At 45.1% G+C, this 18,625-nt stretch overlaps 1 protein-coding gene across 1 annotated transcript in view; it reads right to left on the minus strand.

Annotated features, from left to right (window-relative positions):
* Nucleotides 1-4,963: 4,963 nt before the first annotated feature.
* Nucleotides 4,964-18,625, minus strand: part of ANKRD13A (ankyrin repeat domain 13A) — a 35,270-nt gene continuing 21,608 nt past the window's right edge. The window contains exons 7-15 of the mRNA XM_040250897.1: nt 15,146-15,212; nt 13,723-13,804; nt 12,590-12,651; nt 11,551-11,681; nt 10,745-10,902; nt 10,022-10,135; nt 8,827-8,987; nt 7,740-7,807; nt 4,964-7,017 (exon numbers count right to left, since the gene is read on the minus strand). Coding sequence (XP_040106831.1) covers nt 6,822-7,017; nt 7,740-7,807; nt 8,827-8,987; nt 10,022-10,135; nt 10,745-10,902; nt 11,551-11,681; nt 12,590-12,651; nt 13,723-13,804; nt 15,146-15,212 — 1,039 coding nt within the window. The 3' untranslated portion in view covers nt 4,964-6,821. The remainder of the gene's footprint in view (nt 7,018-7,739; nt 7,808-8,826; nt 8,988-10,021; nt 10,136-10,744; nt 10,903-11,550; nt 11,682-12,589; nt 12,652-13,722; nt 13,805-15,145; nt 15,213-18,625) is intronic.

The following is an 18,625-nucleotide window of genomic DNA, read 5'->3' on the forward strand; positions in this document are numbered from 1 at the left end:
GTGGAGAAGCTGGAATCAGAACTTTACTGTTTGGAAATGATCTTTGGTCTGGACAGTTGGTAAATTCTGAACAATGTAGAGAAAACATCTAGCCGTTGTCTTATCCTAATGCTGGAAGGCAAGCACTGGGCCCTGAGTCTGCTTCTCGGTGTTTCTTCTTATATCTGGCTGTGCTTGTTGAGAGTAAGACCTGAAGTTCTGGGGCTCAGCATAAAGATGGAGTGCTCACGAGAAAGAAAGCATAACTTTGTGAGTGGTGAAAAAACCACCCTGGATAGGAAAATTTGTTTGAAACTGTTAAGGAAGACTTGACCTGTTGACATTCCCTACTTAAGAATCATTTGGTCACAATGGGATAAGAATAACAAATGTTTTTAATTATCCAGAGGTGGCCTGGATGCCCCATTTGCAAAGCAGTGTCCACTGTGGGGAACGTAGGCGGTACCCCCCCGCCCCACTCCTCACGCTGCATAGAGCTCTGTGCTCAGATGCCTCCACTGAAGTCAGGGTTGCCAGGTAGGCCTGTGACCACCGGCACCCTTGGGCTGGGAGGCTCTGGGGGCGACCGGAAGTATAGCAGTTGGCCCGTCTCAAACACGTTGACTTCCTTGTCCTGCACTGAAGTCTTCCCAGCCCATGGCCTGGAAGTCAGGGCAGCTTTCTGATTCTCAGCAGGCGCTCTTTTCCGCCCTGGGTGGGGAGGGCGGGGGGCGCAGCAGATGTGCGTATTCACTGTCAAGGCCAAGGGGCAAGTAGGTGTGTGTTTACACAATTTAATTTCAACTTTGAAAATGCTGCTATTCGTTTGCACTGTTGGTGAACTGGAACATCCCCCTGTGGAAATACTTTCTTTCTTAACAGTATTTATTTTAAGGGTGCTAGGCTTATCTGTGTTACTAAATTAAAACGCTAATCTTGTTTTGTGCTTCATTCTAGCACAGCACTGATTTTTTTTTTAAAACATCCCGAACTAAATGTGAAATAACTGAAGAAGTGGGATACCATAACTGACCCAGCGATTCTGTGTGTAACCCTGGACTGAGCCACTGACATGTCTACTGTTCTGTGCTTCTGAGCAAAATGTCCATTAAAACTAAAGTAAAATCTTAAGTGATGTTTTATTCTAGTCCTTATTTCACAAGCATTGAAAATGCAGGTGTGTGTGTGTTGGAATCTGATTTAATCTCTTGAGGAGGCACTGTGAAGTAGAGCTCCACGCTACTCAGAAAGCTGAGCCCTAAGTAATCTCTCAAGCTGGGTCAGGGGCCGGAGGACCTGGATTCCTGTTCCGGCTCCAGTTACAAACAGGCTTGACTTCTCTTAGAGCCTCAGTTTTCTTATCTATAAAACAGTGATATACACACTTTTTCTTTCTTGATTCTAGTGAGAATCAGGTGATGGGAAAACTAACACAGACGGAAGTGGGATCACCACCGCTGGCCTGTGACTGGAGGGCGGAGTGGTGAGGATTCTGAGGGGCAGGGACAGAGTCAGATCACAGCAGCCCACATCCCCACGTCATCTGGGATGCCGTGTTTTGTTATCTGCTTAAACACTTATTGCCATTTTTAGCATTTTAAAAGGAAACAGTAGAAACTTATCAGACTCATAAACCTTGTGCCCTGCCTTTTGCCCAGTAATCACCAGCCAGGTAAACCAATCATATTTGGTTTTCTGAAACAAACTGGCCATAGACATTCTACATACACATGGAAAACCCAGCCTGCATCTTCATCCTGGTGTTACCATCTGTTCACTATGAGAGAGTAGTAAAGGTGAAAGAAAAGATCAATTCTGGAAGCAAGAGAGAAATAAACTGAAAACTTTTATGCCCAGCTGCTGTTTTCAAGTGGAATTATTCTCCTGGCCTTCTGCTTCAGGGGTGCAGGGGGCAGGGGTCAAACCCTAGGTTGCCTAAGCTGAACTGTACTCAGGTTACTTGCCACGCCCCCCAGCAAACACATTAGACTAATATACACAAAAATGGGTTATTTTAGCAAATACTGATCTTAACATCCTCTAAAGTTGAGACTAAGAAGTTTGCAGGTTGTTGCTTGGATTATAGGGGCTTGGAGTCTTATTAGTCGATTACACATTTTTCCCTTGCAGGATCTCAATCGTAAATCCACACTCATTTCTAGACATGGGTCTCAGTTCAGTTCAGTTGCTCAGTCGTGTCCAACTCTGAGACCCCATGGATTGCAGCATGCCAGGCCTCCCTGTCCATCACTAACTCCCAGAGCTTACTCAAACTCATCACCGAGTCGGTGATGCCATCCAACTGTCTCATCTTCTGTCATCCCCTTCTCCCGCCTTCAACCTTTCCCAGCATCAGGGGCTTTTCCAAGGAGTGAGTTCTTCACATCAGGTGGCCAGAGTATTGGAGTTTCAGCTTCAGCATCAGTCCTTCCAATGAATATTCAAGACTGATTTCCTTTAGGATGGACTGGTTGGATCTCCTTGCTGTCCAAGGAACTCCCAAGAGTATTCTCCAGCACCACGATTCAAAAGCATCAATTTCTTGGCACTCAGCTTTCTTTATAGTCCAACTCTCACATCCATACATGACTACTGGAAAAACCATAGCTTTGACTAGATGGACCTTTGTTGGTAAAGTAATATCACTGCTTTTTAATATGCTGTCTAGATTGGTCATAACTTTTCTTCCAAGGAGCAAGCATCTTTTAATTTCATGGCTGCAGTTACCATCTGCAGTGATTTTGGAGCCCAAGAAAAGAAAGTCTGTCACTGTTTCCATTGTTTCCCCATCTATTTGCCATGAAGTGATAGGACCAGATGCCATGATCTTCGTTTTCTGAATGTTGAGTTTTAAGCCAACTTTTTCACTCTCCTCTTTCACTTTCATCAAGAGGCTCTTTAGTTCTTCTTTGCTTTCTGCCATAAGTGTGGTGTCATCTGCATATCTAAGGTTATTGAAATTTCTCCCAGCAATCTTGATTCCAGCTTGTGCTTCATCCAGTCCAACATTTCTCATGATGTACGCTGCATATAAGTCAAATAAGCAGGGTGACAATGTACAGCCTTGACATACTCCTTTCCCGATTTGGAACCAGTCTGTTGTTCCATGTCCTGTTCTAACTGTTGCTTCTTGACCTGCATACAGATTTCTCAGGAGGCAGGTAGGATGGTCTGGTATTCCCGTCTCTTTAAGAATTTTCCAGTTTGTTATGATCCATAGTCAAAGGCTTTGATGTAGTCAATAAAGCAGAAGTAGATGTTTTTCTGGAACTCTCTTGCTTTTTCGATGATTCAGCGGATGTTGGCAATTTGATCTCTGGTTCCTCTGCTTTTTCTAAATCCAGTTTGAACATCTGGAAGTTCACGGTTCACTTACTGTTGAAGCCTGGCTTGGAGAATTTTGAGCATTACTTTGCTAGCACATGAGATGAGTGCAATGGTGCGGTAGTTTGAGCATTCTTTGGCATTGCCTTTCTTTGGAATTGGAATGAAAACTGACCTTTTACAGTCCTGTGGCCACTGCTAAGTTTTCCAAAATTGCTGGCATATTGCATACAGCACTTTCACAGCATCATCTTTCAGGATTTGAAATAGCTCAACTGGAATTCCATCACCTCCACTAGCTTTGTTCGTAGTGATGCTTCCTAAGGCCCATTTGACTTCGCATTCCAGGATGTCTGGCTCTAGGTGAGTGATCACACCATTGTGGTTATCTGGGTCATGAAGATCTTTTTTGTACAGTTCTTCCGTGTATTCTTGCCACCTCTTCTTAATATCTTCTGCTTCTGTTAGGTCCATACCATTTCTGTCCTTTATTGTGCCGATCTTTGCATAAATTGTTCCCTTGGTATCTCTAATTTTCTTGAAGAGATCTCTAGTCTTTCCCATTCTAGTGTTTTCCTCTTATTTCTTTGCACTGATCACTGAGGAAGGCTTTCTTCTCTCTGGTTATTCTTCGGAACTCTGCATTCAGATGGGTATATCTTTTCCTTTTCTCCTTTGCCTTTCACTTCTCTTATTTTCACAGCTATCTGTAAGGCCTCCTCAACCAACCATTTTGCCTTTTTGCATTTTTCTTGAGGATGGTCTTGATCACTGCCTCCCATATAATGTCGCAAACCTTTGTCCATAGTTCTTTAGGCACTCTATCAGCTCTAATCCCTTGAATCTATTTGTCACTTCCATTACATAATCAGAAGGGATTGGATTTAGGTTATACCTGAATGGCCTAATGGTTTTCCCTACCTTTTTCAATTTAAGTCTGAATTTGGCCATAAGGAGTTCATGATTTGAGCCAGTCAGCTCCTGGTCTTGTTTTTGCTGACTGTATAGAGCTTCTCCATCTTTGGCTGCAAAGACTATAATCAACCTGATTTCGGTATTGACCATCTGGTGATGTCTGTGTGTAGAGTCTTCTCTTGTGTTGTTGGAATCCGGTGTTTGCTATGACCAGTGAGTTCTCTTGGCGAAACTCTATTAGCCTTTGCCCTGCTTTATTCTTTACTCCGAGGCCAAATTTGCCTGTACTCCAGATATTTCTTCCTACTTTTGCATTCCAGTCCTGTATAATGAAAAGGACATCCTTTTTGGGTGTTAGTTATAGACAGTCTTGTAGGTTTTCACAGAATCGTCAGTTTCAGCTTCTTCAGCATTCCTGGTCAGGGCATAGACTTGGATTACTGTGCTATTGCATGGTTTGCCTTGGAAATGACCAGAGATCTGGACGTGGGTCTAGCTTGGACTTTAAACTCCATCAGTCATGGCACTGGCAGACGGTATCTTTACCACTAGCGCCACCTGGGAAGGCCAACTCCATCATTCAGGGCTCCGCAGCCATTTGAAATTGCCATCTGCATTTGTGAGGAAACCTTAGTCACACACAACTGAGGACTGGGAGGCGTTCTAATGTTCCAATAACACACACAACAGAAAGGGACTAGAAAAACGTGGAGAGAGAGAGAAAAAGGACTCGAAAGCATTCAGAGTATTGTACGAGCACCCTCTAAGGAAGCTGTCTTTATTTGTATTTTGAGAGTGAACACATATATGAAAAATGCTGTGATGGTGACACAAGGCTCAGTCCCTTTTTAACTGACTTCCTAGGGAGAAAGTCAAAGACATGGGGAAGCAGAACAATGGAATGCGAACACAGAAATTACCTCTGTTCACCTCGGTGAGTAAACACATGGCCTAAATGCAGCCATTCCCAAGACGCGTCTTTGCTGGAGGTAAAGGCTAAGTAAACAAAACGCCAGGCTGTGTATCTAAGACAGATGTGATGCTGCATATACTGGCCTCGTGTGCGGAGAAGGAATTTTGGTCAGACCAAGAAGAGAAAGGCAGATGGTCACATGGAATCAAAAGCCCAGTTCTTTGTGACCGGGCACATTTCGCTGGCAACAGTTAACTGTACACACGGCTGTTTACTGGAACGGGGGCTTTGGTTTCCCTTCCCATCCCTAAAGCAGCGCAACAGGTAGGTAACGGACACAGAACAGAGGAGCATGTTGTTAACTGGGGGACTTCAGTGCAGCCTGTGGGAATGAATCCATGGGCCGGGCTGGAGTGATGGTGCCCTCGGCCGCATTCCCCAGGGTCCTCTTATGTTGTGTGATGGTTATTTACAGGAGGGTTAGACAAAATAGTTAACTACTAAAGGTATCCCAAAAAGGGCCTGAGAAAATCTGGTTAAAATGTATAACCTTGTATTGCTACGGATGGGAGCAGTCGCTTTTATCTCTTTTAAAAATAATAAAAAGATTCTGTTAAAAAATATATTTATCCAGAAAGATGTTGATCTGAACTCTAAAAAGCAACGTGGATTCACCATTTTCCCTTTTGAGTACAGAGCCACTGAGTTCTGTCTGTAGCTCCCTTGCTCATTTCAAGCCCACCCCTCTCTCCAGTGTGGCCAGGGCACGTGGTGGGGTCTTCCCAGGCCTCTGGGTGGAGACCTCTAACCAGAGAAGGCATGGGACATACCCCTGCTTTGGTGATCCTTCGGCCAGCCTGCCCACTTCAAGAACAAACCTCGGGCTGTCCTAGCTGCTCCTTCAGGGTCAGGATTAGCTGCCTTGGGTTTAGCCTGGAGGATCCTGCTCTCAAAGGAACTGCCTTTATAAATTCAAATCAGACCCCTCCTCGACAAGAAGAGGAGTGAGGTGGTTTGAAACTATCAGTAATTTTTAAGGCTAAGGCAACTTCCGTTGTCATCTGTGTATCTTAATTTGATGCAAATAGTTAACCCTAAATCTAAAATAGATCCTGTACTTATCTCCTCTTCAGCTGGGGTGGGAGGGGTGGAATAAGGTGGGGGTGGCTTAGGAACAGTGAGGGTGCCCTGGAAACCCTGTAGAAAGGTAAAAAAGAGCAGATCGGCACAGGTGGTCCATTTCTTTGGTGAACTGTAAAGAAGTGTCTCCTAGGTCCTCATACACCACGCTCTGCAAAGGCTGCTGCTCTCCTCTATGAAAGCACCCGACTCTGCAAGAACTCATCATCACTCCTTGATAAAAATTAATCTACAAACCTTGGGGGAGGGGCAGTGGGAGGAGGGGCTGGGTTTGTATCTAAAGCTGGTAAGTAAAAAACGTGACCTGCAAGCCAACAGAGCTAATGGAAAGTGACGATGCTCTCCTCCCCGGATGCCTGGAGCGCAGGGGCGGCGGGACCCCAGCCCCTTCACCGGGGAGCGTGGCGGGTGGGCCCAGAGGAGCCCCGGCACTGCACCTCTGCAGAAAGCAGGGGACAGCTGCCATGGGCTGCACCCGTGTGAGGAGCAGTCCCGCGCAGGCGCACTCCCTCAGCCGGGAGCGCAGACAGGGGGCGGGAGGCAGGCGGGCCTATTTCTCGGTGAGTGACAGCTGGAGGACTTGCTGCAGCTCCGCCTCCTCCTCGCGCAGCCGCAGCTCCCGCTCCTCCAGCTCTTTGGCAGAGCGCTCCATGGCCAGCTGGAGGTCGCTGTCAAAGCGGCTGGTCTCACTGGAGGTGCCGGAGCCCAGGCCTTGGGAGCTGCTGAGGAGGCTCTCCTGGATGGCCCTGCGTTAGAACCACAGAGGGGAAGAAACAGTCACCCCCGCGGGCCAGCAACACCCATGTTTCTCAGCCCGGAACCCAGTGCCCGCGGTGCCAGGCGCTTCCTGTCCACTCAGTATGCGCGAGGCCGTCCATCTCACCTAACTGGGGCTGCAGGTACTGGCACACACCTGCCCGAGATTACCCAGCCTCTAAGGGCAGGGCTAACAATTGAGCTTGGATCTATTTTAAAGCAAATCCCAACTTCTTCAACAGGTATTTATATGTGCCCGGACTATAGGAAGATGCTCCATAAAATGAGTCTTTCCAGTTTAACTCCTCCTTAAACGGACAATCTGGCAACTCCCCAGTGGTCCGGTGGTTAGGACTCCGAGCTTTCATTGCCAAGGGCGTGGCTTTGATCCCCAGTGGGGGAAACTGTATAAACTTCCCACTAGGGGCAACTTAGCCCTTCTGTGATCATATTACATTCTTCGCAGAAGATCAGAACACATTTACGTGGCGCCTTTCTGCCCATGACACACACTGGTGGAGGAACTGGTCAGCAATTCTAGCACCAGTTCCTGGAAGCTCTGCCACCGCAAGCTTAGAGCTAATTCAATGAGGAACTGCCACAAAGGAAGCAGGAGAGCCAACACTTTATCAAGTCTCTCCCACCAGGCCTGCTGCTGCGTGTCCTAGGCACCTGTACCAACCTCGCGTTAATCAAGAGTCATGTCAATCACCTCTCATACTGGGCATCATAGGCATGTGCCTGGCTGATCCCTCCATTAGAAGCTGGTCCTGAAAGCTCCTAGCAAGGACAAACAGATGCATGTGAATACCCCTTTGAAGGAATCAAGTTATACTGACAACAAAATGAAAGCAGCAAGAACAAGATTAACAATATTTCAAGTCCATTATCATCGGTGCTGGGTGAAAAACTAACAGGGACTGGGATTAGTTTAAAGTAACACCCAAACGTCAGGTAGTATAGGGTCCACTACCCTGACTGACAGCTACCAGTTTCTCTTACTTGATATCAAACCAATCTATTTAAAACTACTCAACCTTAGACAAAGTTTTAAATGAACAGAGCAAGACCAGAATACGTAACTCATTATTGGTCATCTTTGGCTACTCCTCTTTTCAAAATGTATGGTCAAGGTTGACGTAGCTGCTGGGGGAGAAATAAGCTCACTTAGAATGGAGAAGCACACTGGATTGAGGGTGAGGGTGAGGGGAGGGAAGCCTCTCGGCAACATGCCAGCACTGGGGTCTGGCCCTTGGCCCAGCAGCCTCAGAAAACAAAATGGCTCTAAGAATGGGTCCATGGGAGAGGGGGGCTCATGTTACCAAGCTCTGAGACTCCAGAAAAAGCAAGAATGTGAAAAAACTCGGCTGGGAGGACACTGGAGTGTGGGCACCATTCTCAAAGCTTAGTGGCTCCATGAAGGCAGGCGCTGGGGCTGCTTCACCACGGAACCTCCCAGCACCTGGCACAAAGCAGGCACTGTGCAAACATCTGCTGGATGAATGATGTAAGGAAACCAGTGGATAGCAGGAGCCCAGGACCACACCAAAGGGCAGAAGCACACCCCACTCTTGTAGAGCAGGAAGCCACCAAGTCTGGCAGGGAACTTCCTGTGAATGCTGCTGACGGGGGCTACGCACATGGTCTTATATAAGAAGCTTTCATAAAAGACCAGGGACATAAAATATAATCTAGGTAAATACCACAAATATGCCAAACTTGTCATTTAGAACCAAAGACTGAGGCCAAACGGGAGGGTAAAGCCTTCCCAGCCCTGCCATTGGTTCTGATACATGTACCTGGCTTCGGCTGGACTCCAGTAAGCTCTGCTGGATGGCAAACTGCATTATCTCGTAATCTTCATCCTGCAGGTACACGTTTCTGCCGTTGTCTTGAACGTGGTAAGACTCAGGGATTTCAAACACAGACTGATCCACCTCGAAGTTTGTGACAGGGGAAGCTGCAACACAGACGGTGACAGTCCAGTGCCTGAGTTAGCAGAATAAATTTCCACTTCAACTTCTATAAAAATTTTTTCAATTGATTAACATCAAGATTTGCAGCTAGGTGAGAGAGATTTCGAAGAAGAATAACCTCGACAGGGAAAAGTACCAGAATACTGTTTTGTTTTTTTTCCTTTTTGCCTTGACTGTTTTTTTTTAGTAATATAATGCATAATCACCAAAAAAAAAAAATCAACCCAAGACTGCAAAATTAAAAGTGAAGATCTCCCTCCCTACACCCTGTCTCCTATTTCTAAATGCCAGAGGTAACTAGTGTTTACTTGTGTGTCCTCTGAGGAATGTGATATGTGTGTGTGTGTAGATATACACACAATCACACCAATGTCTTTCTCTTTTCCTTTATTATTATGAAAAATAGTAAACATACAAAAGAGTATATAACACCTCTGTAAACTCAAAAGTGATAATAATAATAAAAACAAAGGCCTGCATATCCTTCCACTAGCCTAAGACACAGAACATTATTGTACCATAATAAAAAAGAAACAGAAAAAAATCCAATTAACTTTCAATATAAGCGAGTAAACTGGAAAATAAAACTAAGAAACAAATCCTTTTATAACAGCATCCAACATCTGAATGGGACTGATGGCAAAGGAGCCTGAGGAAATTACTGGGGGTTAATGGAAATGTTCCGTATCTTGCCTGTGGTGATGGTTACATGGGTTTGTATTCATTTGTCAAAATGCAACAAACTGTCACATTTAAAATGGGAGGATGTGATTACATGTCACACCTCAGTAAAGTTGTTTTTTAAAATAGGCTGTCTTTTTAATTCAAGAGGGATCATATTCATACATTCCTACAAATTTTTTGTTTTACTTAATCAAAACTAAATCTAAAATTTTCTTTCATTTAGGACAGAAATCAACTTCATAAGATACTCTTAATTTCAAACTGAATAATCAGTATAATGATTAAATGTATGAATTTCTTTTAAATCACAAAATCCAACTTTTTTTTTTTTTACCTGAATCAGGCTGGGTCCCTTCCACATGTTGAGATACAGTTTCTTCAGCAGTGCTACAGCCATTAACATTTCCAAATGTAATCCGTGCATTTAAGACATGAAACAAGGGAATTTCTAACAAAATAAAAGCTTTTATAAATAAACTTTATCCAGAAGAATAACAGCCACCGCTTACTGAGCATTTACTATGCTGGTACCATGCTAAGTACTTTCTAGAAGTACGACTTCATTTAATCATAACAACCCTTTCCCAATATTCAGATAGGAAGACTGAGATTCAGAGAGGTTAAGCGACTTCTTCTAGATCACAGGAAGTGATCAAGCCAGGATTCAAGTGTCATGAATATACAACTATCCAAAATGTAAATTCTTCACAAGCAATTATTATATGTGGTATCATGTGCACTAATTCAAGCCCTAAAACATATTAATGTATCAAAGGATCTTAGTGTCAACTGTCTTCTTCAAATAGTAAGTCTAATTTGAAGTTTCACTTCAGTAAGGTTTGATCTTAAAACAAGGCATGTGTTCCCTTTTTATGCCTTTTTCATCTGTCAGCATCATCTGTAAACAGCACTGATGGCTGGGGGAAATTCCTAATTTTGATGTGCAAAATGAACTAAGAACCAGGACACTTCTGTAAATCACACTGAACTTGAGGACAAGTCTGCCCTCTCCCATTAAGTCCCTTGTCAGCTGCTCCTCTGCTTGACTGAATGGTACCTATTTTGACGGGAAATCCGGGTGGGAATTCCAGTTTGATGAAGTCTCTCAGCCGGGCAAAATGCGCGCTGGTACGGGCCATCAGGTCAATGATGGGGACTACCTGCTCTACCAGGGACAGCGGGAACTCCTCACACATCCACAGCGTTGCTTTAAACCTGCCGGATTGGGTGAGATGAGACTGACTGAGGCCGGCTCCCCGAGACGGGGAGACTGTGTGATTCCTCTGCAGTAGCCTAGACAGCTCCCACTTCCCTATGCCCCAGTCTCCCCAGTTATCTCCCATCCCCTGCATCAGAGCTGGGAAGGGATGAGAGCCACAAAGAGCTCGCATCACCCCGAAATCAGGGCAATTGGGGGCAAACAACCTGCGCCACAAGCCTTAAGCGACAGCAAGCAGAGAGTATTGGTATTTGGGGGAAACCATTTCATTTGATCAGTTGAGGCTTGTCGGCAGTTAAAAAACAAAAAAGGAATTCTTATATCCAGTCTATATTCTATTTGGAGAAGGGCTAATAATAAGACAGGAAATTTACTGTCACCTTTCATCAGATAAAGTGATTTTAATTTTGGGGGGGAGGTCACTCGCAATGCAGGATCTCAATTCCCCAACCAGGGGAACTTGTGCCCCTGAAGCGGCAGGGCAAGAAGTTTTATTAACCAAAGGACTGCCAGGGAAATCCCAGTAATTTGAAATTATTTTTCAAGGGAGGGGCTGGAAGAAGAACCATGACATGGGAAAACAGCACAACTTCTCAAACAAATAAGAATCTGTAAGTTGAAAATGACCGCTGAGTCCCTCTTACTTTTGCGTCCTAATCGTCAGCTCCTTCGGCCTTCCGATGTCCCTGTCTTTCAGATCGAACTCTTCGTTGAAGTACTCGTCAGGCGTGATGGCTGTGGGGTTGTGGGCCGTGGCGCACTCTGTCGTGAGGTCCTGCCGAGCCAGAACTCAGGGGAGTCAGAAATGCCAATGTTGCTGGCAAGTGGAGGTCTATGGCACCCAGCCTCTGAGGCGGCTGTGTTAACCAGCTACAGAGCAGGAAGTTCTGGTCATTAACTTTTTTTCTTTTTTAATTAAGTTATTGCACAGAACACCTACAAACCTATTACCAAACTACATGGCCAAGCCTAACGGATTTCTCTATTTCAAATCGTTTCTCCAATCTCCTCTGCCTTTTTACCTCCTGATTAGAAAAAGGAAAAAGAAAAGAGATATAGACAGAAATATCTGAAAGCATATCTTCAGACTGAACCCAGAGTTCAATCCCTGGGTTAGGAAGATCCCCTGGAGAAGGAAATGGCAACCCACTCCAGCATTCTTGCCTGGAAAATCCCATGGATGGAGGAGCCTGGTGGGCTCCAGTTCATGGGATCTGAAGATTTGAACATCAGGTTCCAGCTCTGTCCTTCTCTAGCCTGTGACACTGGAAAGGTCACTTCATTTTTCAGACCCTCAGTGACATCCGCGGCAGCAAATTTCACACGGTTATTGGGAGGACTGAGTCAGAAAATGTTTGTTAAGGTGCTCTATTAAAATATAAAGTTCCGAATCCTCTTTTTTTTTTTTTTTTCCCGGTCCCATTTTTATAGAGAGGTCCTAGTTTAAAACAGATACGAGAGAAACCACCTGATTTCTATGATCACTATCTGCATCTAAAAATCTTTTATTTTCCAAGACTTACTCATCTTATTCTCTTCCGAAAGAACATCTCCGATTTCAGCTGGGGAGTGCTCTTAAGCTTTTTCAAATAAAGTGGCCTGCTTAGGATGCAGGAAATGCCACCAGAAGCACAGAAAAGTCATCTCCTGTTAAACCATGCTGGAAATCACACTTTGACTTACCCCTTGAGCACCAAACTGGTGTTCCACAGTCCCGAGCAGCGACTCCAGTGGGTTCCTGTCAGCTACAGAGGGGGGAAAGTTTATTTGACTTTACTAATGATTACAGAAAGATTCCCATTCTACCTTCACGTTTCTCTATCATGCATTAGGAAATCCATCCTCCTGAATAGGCCAATAAAATCATCTCTAATAACCATCAGCTAACATTCTTTCTGGGGGATTCCCAGGTTGCTCAGTGGTAAAGAATCCGCCTGCCAATGCAGGAGACCTGGGTTCCATCCCTGGGTCAAAAAGATCCCCTGGAGGAGGAAATGGCAACCCACTCCAGTATTCTTGCCTGGGAAATACCACAGACAGAGGAGTCTGGGGGGGCAACAGTTCATGGGGTTGCAGAGAGTCAGATACAATTGAGTGACTGAGTATTTCTATGACACTTTTATTAACGTCTCTAAGCTTGATGAACAGAGTTTTAAGAATTCAATCAGAATTACTACAAAGAGTTTAGATTTAGGAATGAGCCAGATCTGATACCAACTGTACCTTGTGTGACTGAGGCCTTAGCTTCCTCATCTGTCAAACTGGACTAAAGGGAATAGTGGTGGAGGAGGGAGTTAACAGTGATTGCATGCTTACCACGTGCTGCAGGCCCTGGCCTCCAACGTGCAACAACTCATCTCATCCTTGCAATGACTCTTAAGGCAGGTCTGGTAGCTGAGTGGGTAGGTAACCTCACAAGGCCCCACTAGCCTCAGCGAGCTGAGATAAGGTGGCCACACGCTGGCCATGTTTTGGTTCAGATCCCAAGTCCTGGCTGAATCTCCCACCGTGATGCTTTGCACTAACTCACTTCAGTGATAAATACTCTTCAATATTTTTATCTACTTTTTCGACTTGATTTCAACAACTGTTCTTCATAAAACATCAGCAAGGCCTTGTGAATGGCTTTAATTACAGCTGATGCCAACTACAGGGAAGAGCCTCCAGGAGTGAGTCAGGCGAGGGAGAAATTTATAAGGAGGAAATTCGGATGGCATGACCCCACCACATTGACCCCCGAGTTTAACAGAGCTGATGAAGGTGTGCTCTAGGCTAGAAACAGGGTTGGGAGGGGCGGGGAGAAGGGAAGAGATTACCTTTATATCTCTTTTTTTCTTCCTCCGTCAGATGTTCTGTCCGTATTTTGGTAATCACACTGACATTGTTCACCGTGTAAACCTTGAGAGGTGTGTGCAAAAGGAAACAGTGACATGGGGAATCAAAATTCAACAGATAAGCAATAGCAAGAGCAAGAACGCTGAAGCCAAAACAAAACAAAGCCAAAAAAAAAAAAAAAATCCAGCAAAATAAAAATGAGAAATGGTTAAACATTCCTTAGGACTCTTCAGAGAAAATACAACAGCTACCGCCTTAGAAGAGTCTCAGTAGTTACTCTGTATCCCTGACATCTTTCATTGCCCCTGAGGGGTTGACAGGGACAGACTGCTCCTGCCTACTTGCCCTTTGTGTTGCCAAACCCTCTCAAAGAGGGGCCTGCAGTGTAGGCCTCCCAGCTGAACTTCTCCTAAGGGAACTGAACCTGTGTCGTGTCCTTGGACTGATTTTTGGTAATCTTATACCAAGACTGACCTGGACAGCCATCTGCTGGGGCAGAAGGAAAATGGAAGGAACACACCCGTAAGATTTAGAGAAAACCAGCAAGCCACTGCTTAAAAGGTATTCTGTTTATTGACCCCAAATTATTTTAACTGCCAGGGTCAATGCTCTGTTTTCAAGGTTGACTAAGGAATACTGGGGTCTGGAAAGTTAAATGTTATGGTTCACAGAGAATTAACTGAGGATGCCTAACACAGGATTCCCAGCATTCAAAGATTCAGGAACACTCGCTCACTTCTAAGTGCGTCTCGCTGAGTGTGACGTAAGCCTTCCTTGCTCACTCAGAGGTCACCAGAGGACCCTGCCGCTCCTGGCAGTGTGGCTGTGAGCCATCAAGCCCCACTGTACTGCAGGCCTAGCGAGAGGCCAGGAGACAGCTTCCCAGTTGACAAAATGCCAGATGACTCGAGTGACTGTTGTCTCCACTCTGACAGCTGTGTTCGAAATTCACTGACGTCATGTGGGTGGGCTGGGAGCCTACTGGTTTACAATGAGGTTGACTAAGAATATTGGGAGACTCCTGAAAGCTATTTTGCAATATATATTTTTTAAACCTACTCAGGTGAAGAAAAAAAAAAAAAAGAACAAGCATGTTAAGTCTAGTCCTTTCTTTTCCTTTTGTTTTTAAAGAAAAAAACTGTCACTCCCACCAGGACAACTGATACTGGGACTCATTTCTCTACAGCAGTTTCTCTTTGGCCTAACTAGAGACCTCCCTGGGATGTGCTAGTTCACCTTCTGCAAGTCAAATAAGATACAAAGCCAAGGAAGAGACACGTTAGACAGAACTTATTTCCCAGAGCACCTCCTCAGCACAGATGCATGACAAAGTCTGAACAGACCCCTCATTTGCATAGAAGCTAAAGAGCCGTATGAAATCTTATTTTAAGAGTGTCCTTTTACCTTTGCTTCGTAACCATTAACAACTTCTGCTTTATCTGTCCTCCAGCCCCAGAATCCGGATTTAGTTCTGATAAAAAGTGAACACCACAAATTTCCACATGTACAATATGCCATTCAGATTCATCCCTGCAGCCTTTACAGGTTTTCTTCCCCCAGCTTAAGTGAGCGAAGGACACTTGGAAATTAGGGTCCCTCTGTCCAGGGAAGGATGTTGCTAATGACAGATGGCTCAAGCAGCCCCCCGCACCCCCTCCCGCAGTTATTCATCAATTTGCCTCGCCCCCTTGGCAGAGAAAGCCTCCCCTCTTGGCTTAGTGACAAAAGCTGCTGGCAGAGGCGACAAAGGTTGTGACATTCATGGGACAGCTGTTTCGGAGGAGTGAGAGCAGATGACAGCATCCAAGGGCTCGCCACGAGGTGGGGGAGCCTTTACCAGGTCATCCCAACCACGGGCACGACAGAGTCAGCAGCTCCAGCCCCCTGAGCAGCCGTATCTCAGTCTAGGAATTTGTAGATCCATGAGGCACACGCCATCCTGCTCCTCAGGAAGGAGAAAGCAGGTGGGGCGGGAACTCATGGCTGTGGGGAGCTGCGTGCAGAAGCCGTGAGCACCATTAAAAAGCCTTGGGAGGCACGCCCTGCGTCCGGTTTGATGCAGCAGTGGCGGGAACCACGTCTCAAGAGCTTTTTTAGCCTAGCCCTTGAGTCCAGCTCCACTGGAGCTGCTTTAAAGCAGTCAGCACTTCGGCAGCAGCTGCAGCCTTGGTTAAGTGAGTGTCTGAACCCCTCGTTACTCCACTCAATATATGCCTGGAAAAAAACGCATTTAGGAACCAAAAGCAGCCAAGAGGCTGTGGATCGTTTTCAAGGCAGCTCACCCTGGGAAATGCTCCCACGCCCCAGGGAGCCCTGCCCAGACGGCCCCTTTGTCTAGGACATCACATCCCAGCTCCTGTGACTGCTGCACTTGGGCCTGCCTTCCGCCCCGACCCTGAAGTGACGCGGGGCACACACAGGTGGCAGGGAGGGGGTGACCTGCACCCTGTTTTTCCAAACAGTCTGCTTTTCTTCTGATGAGATGTGGTCAAAGAAATTAGTCCAGGCTGGGGAGAAGGAGTTTCAGGTGTGTATTCTAGTCCATCACAGAAAGGAGGGGCCAGAGCCTTAGTTTTCTTATTCATTATCCGCCATTAGCGCAACATCAGTCAGCAAAAACAAGACCGGGAGCTGACTGTGGCTCAGATCATGAAACTCCTTAATGTAAAATTCAGACGTACATTGAAGAAAGTAGGGAAAACCACTAGACCATTCAGGTATGACCTAAATCAAATCCTTTACAATTATACAGTAGAAGTGACAAATAGATTCAAGGGATTAGATCTGATAGACAGTATGCCTGAAGAACTATGGATGGAGGTTCTTGATATTGTACAGGAGGCAATGATCAAGACCATCCCTAAGAAAAAGAAATGCAAAAAGGCAAAACGGTAGTCTGAGGAGGCCTTACAAATTGCTGAGAAAAGAAGAGAAGCGAAAGGCAAAGGAGAAAAGGAAAAGATATACCCATCTGAATGCAGAGTTCCAAAGAATAGCAAGGAGAGATTTAAAAAAAGCCTTCCTCAATGATCAATGCAAAGAAATAGAGGAAAACACTAGAATGGGAAAGACTAGAGATCTTTTCAAGAAAATTAGAGATACCAAGGGAACATTTCATACAAAGATGGGCACAATAAAGGACAGAAATGGTCTGGACCTAACAGAAGCAGAAGATATTAAGAAGAGGTGGCAAGAATACAAAGAACTATACAAAAAAGATCTTCATGACCCAGATAACCACGATGGTGTGATCACTTACCTAGAGCCAGACATCCTGGAATGTGAAGTCAAGTGGGCCTTAGGAAGCATCATTACAAACAAAGCTAGCGGAGGTGATGGAATTCCAGTTGAGCTATTTCAAATCCTAAAAGATGATGCTGTGAAAGTGCTGCACTCAATATGCCAACAAATCTGGAAAACTCAGCAGTGGCCACAGGACTGGAAAAGGTCAGTTTTCTTCCCAATCCCAAAGAAAAGCAATGCCAAAGAATGCTCAAACTACCGCACAATTGCACTCATCTCACATGCTAGTAAAGTAATGCTCAAAATTCTCCAAGTGAGGCTCCAACAGTATGTGAACTGAGAACTTCCAAATGTTCAAGCTGGATTTGGAAAAGGCAGAGGAACCAGAGATCAAATTGCCAACATCCGTTGGATCACAGAAAAAGCAAGAGAGTTCCAGATAAACATCTACTTCTGCTTTATTGACTAAGCCAAATCCTCTGACAGTGTGGATCATAACAAACTGTGGAAAATTCTTAAAGAGATGGGAATAGCTGACCATGTGACCTGCCTCCTAAGAAATCTGTATGCAGGTCAAGAAGCAACAGTTAGAACTGGACATGAAACAATAGACTGGTTCCAAATCGGGAAAGGAGTACGTCAAGGCTGTATACTGTCAACCTGTTTGCTTAACTAAAATGCAGAGTACATCATGTGAAATGTCGGGCTGGATGAAGCACAAGCTGGAATCAAGATTGCCGGGAGAAATATCAATAACCTCAGATATGCAGACGACACCACCCTTATGGCAGAAAGTGAAGAGGAACTAAAGAGCCTCTTGATGAAAGTAAAAGAGGAGAGTGAAAAAGCTGGTTTAAAACTCAACATTCAAAAACTAAAATCATGGCATCTGGTCCCATCATTTCACAGCAAATAGATGGGGAAACAATGGAAACAGTGACAGACTTTCTTTTCTTGGGCTCCAAAATCACTGCAGATGGTGATTGCAGCCATGAAATTAACAGACACTTGCTCCTTGGAAGACAAGTTATGACAAACCTAGACAGCATATTAAAAAGCAGAGACATTACTTTGCCAACAAAGGTCTGTCTAGTCAAAACTATGGTTTTCCAGTAGTCATGTATGGATGTGAGTTGAACCATAAAGAAAGCTGAGCTGCTGAAGAATTGATGCTTTTGAACTGTGATGTTGGAGAAGACTCTTGAGAGTCCCTTGGACAGCAAGGAGATCAAACCAGTGAATCCTAAAGGAAATCAATCCTGAATATTCATTGGAAGGACTAATGCTGAAGCTGAAACTCCAATACTTTGGCCATCTGATGTGAAGAACTGACTCAATGGAAAAGACCCTGATGCTGGCAAAGACTGAAGGCAGGAGGAGAAGAGCACAACAGAGGATGAGATGGTTGGATGGCATCACCGACTCAATGGATATGAGTTTGAGTAAGCTCCGGGAGTTGCTGATGGACAGGGAAGCCCGGCATGCTACAGTCCATGGGGTCGCAAAGAGTCAAACATGACTGAGCAACCGGACTGAACTGAGTGCAATGTGACCCACTCAAGGAAAAAGAGGTCTCCTAAAGGGATGACCCTGCAGGCTAGCTGTCTTCAATTCACATTCCAGAAACACATTTAGGGACCA

Source organism: Oryx dammah, unplaced genomic scaffold (assembly GCF_014754425.2).
Source record: "Oryx dammah isolate SB20612 unplaced genomic scaffold, SCBI_Odam_1.1 HiC_scaffold_12, whole genome shotgun sequence".
Taxonomy (NCBI): Eukaryota; Metazoa; Chordata; class Mammalia; order Artiodactyla; family Bovidae; genus Oryx; species Oryx dammah.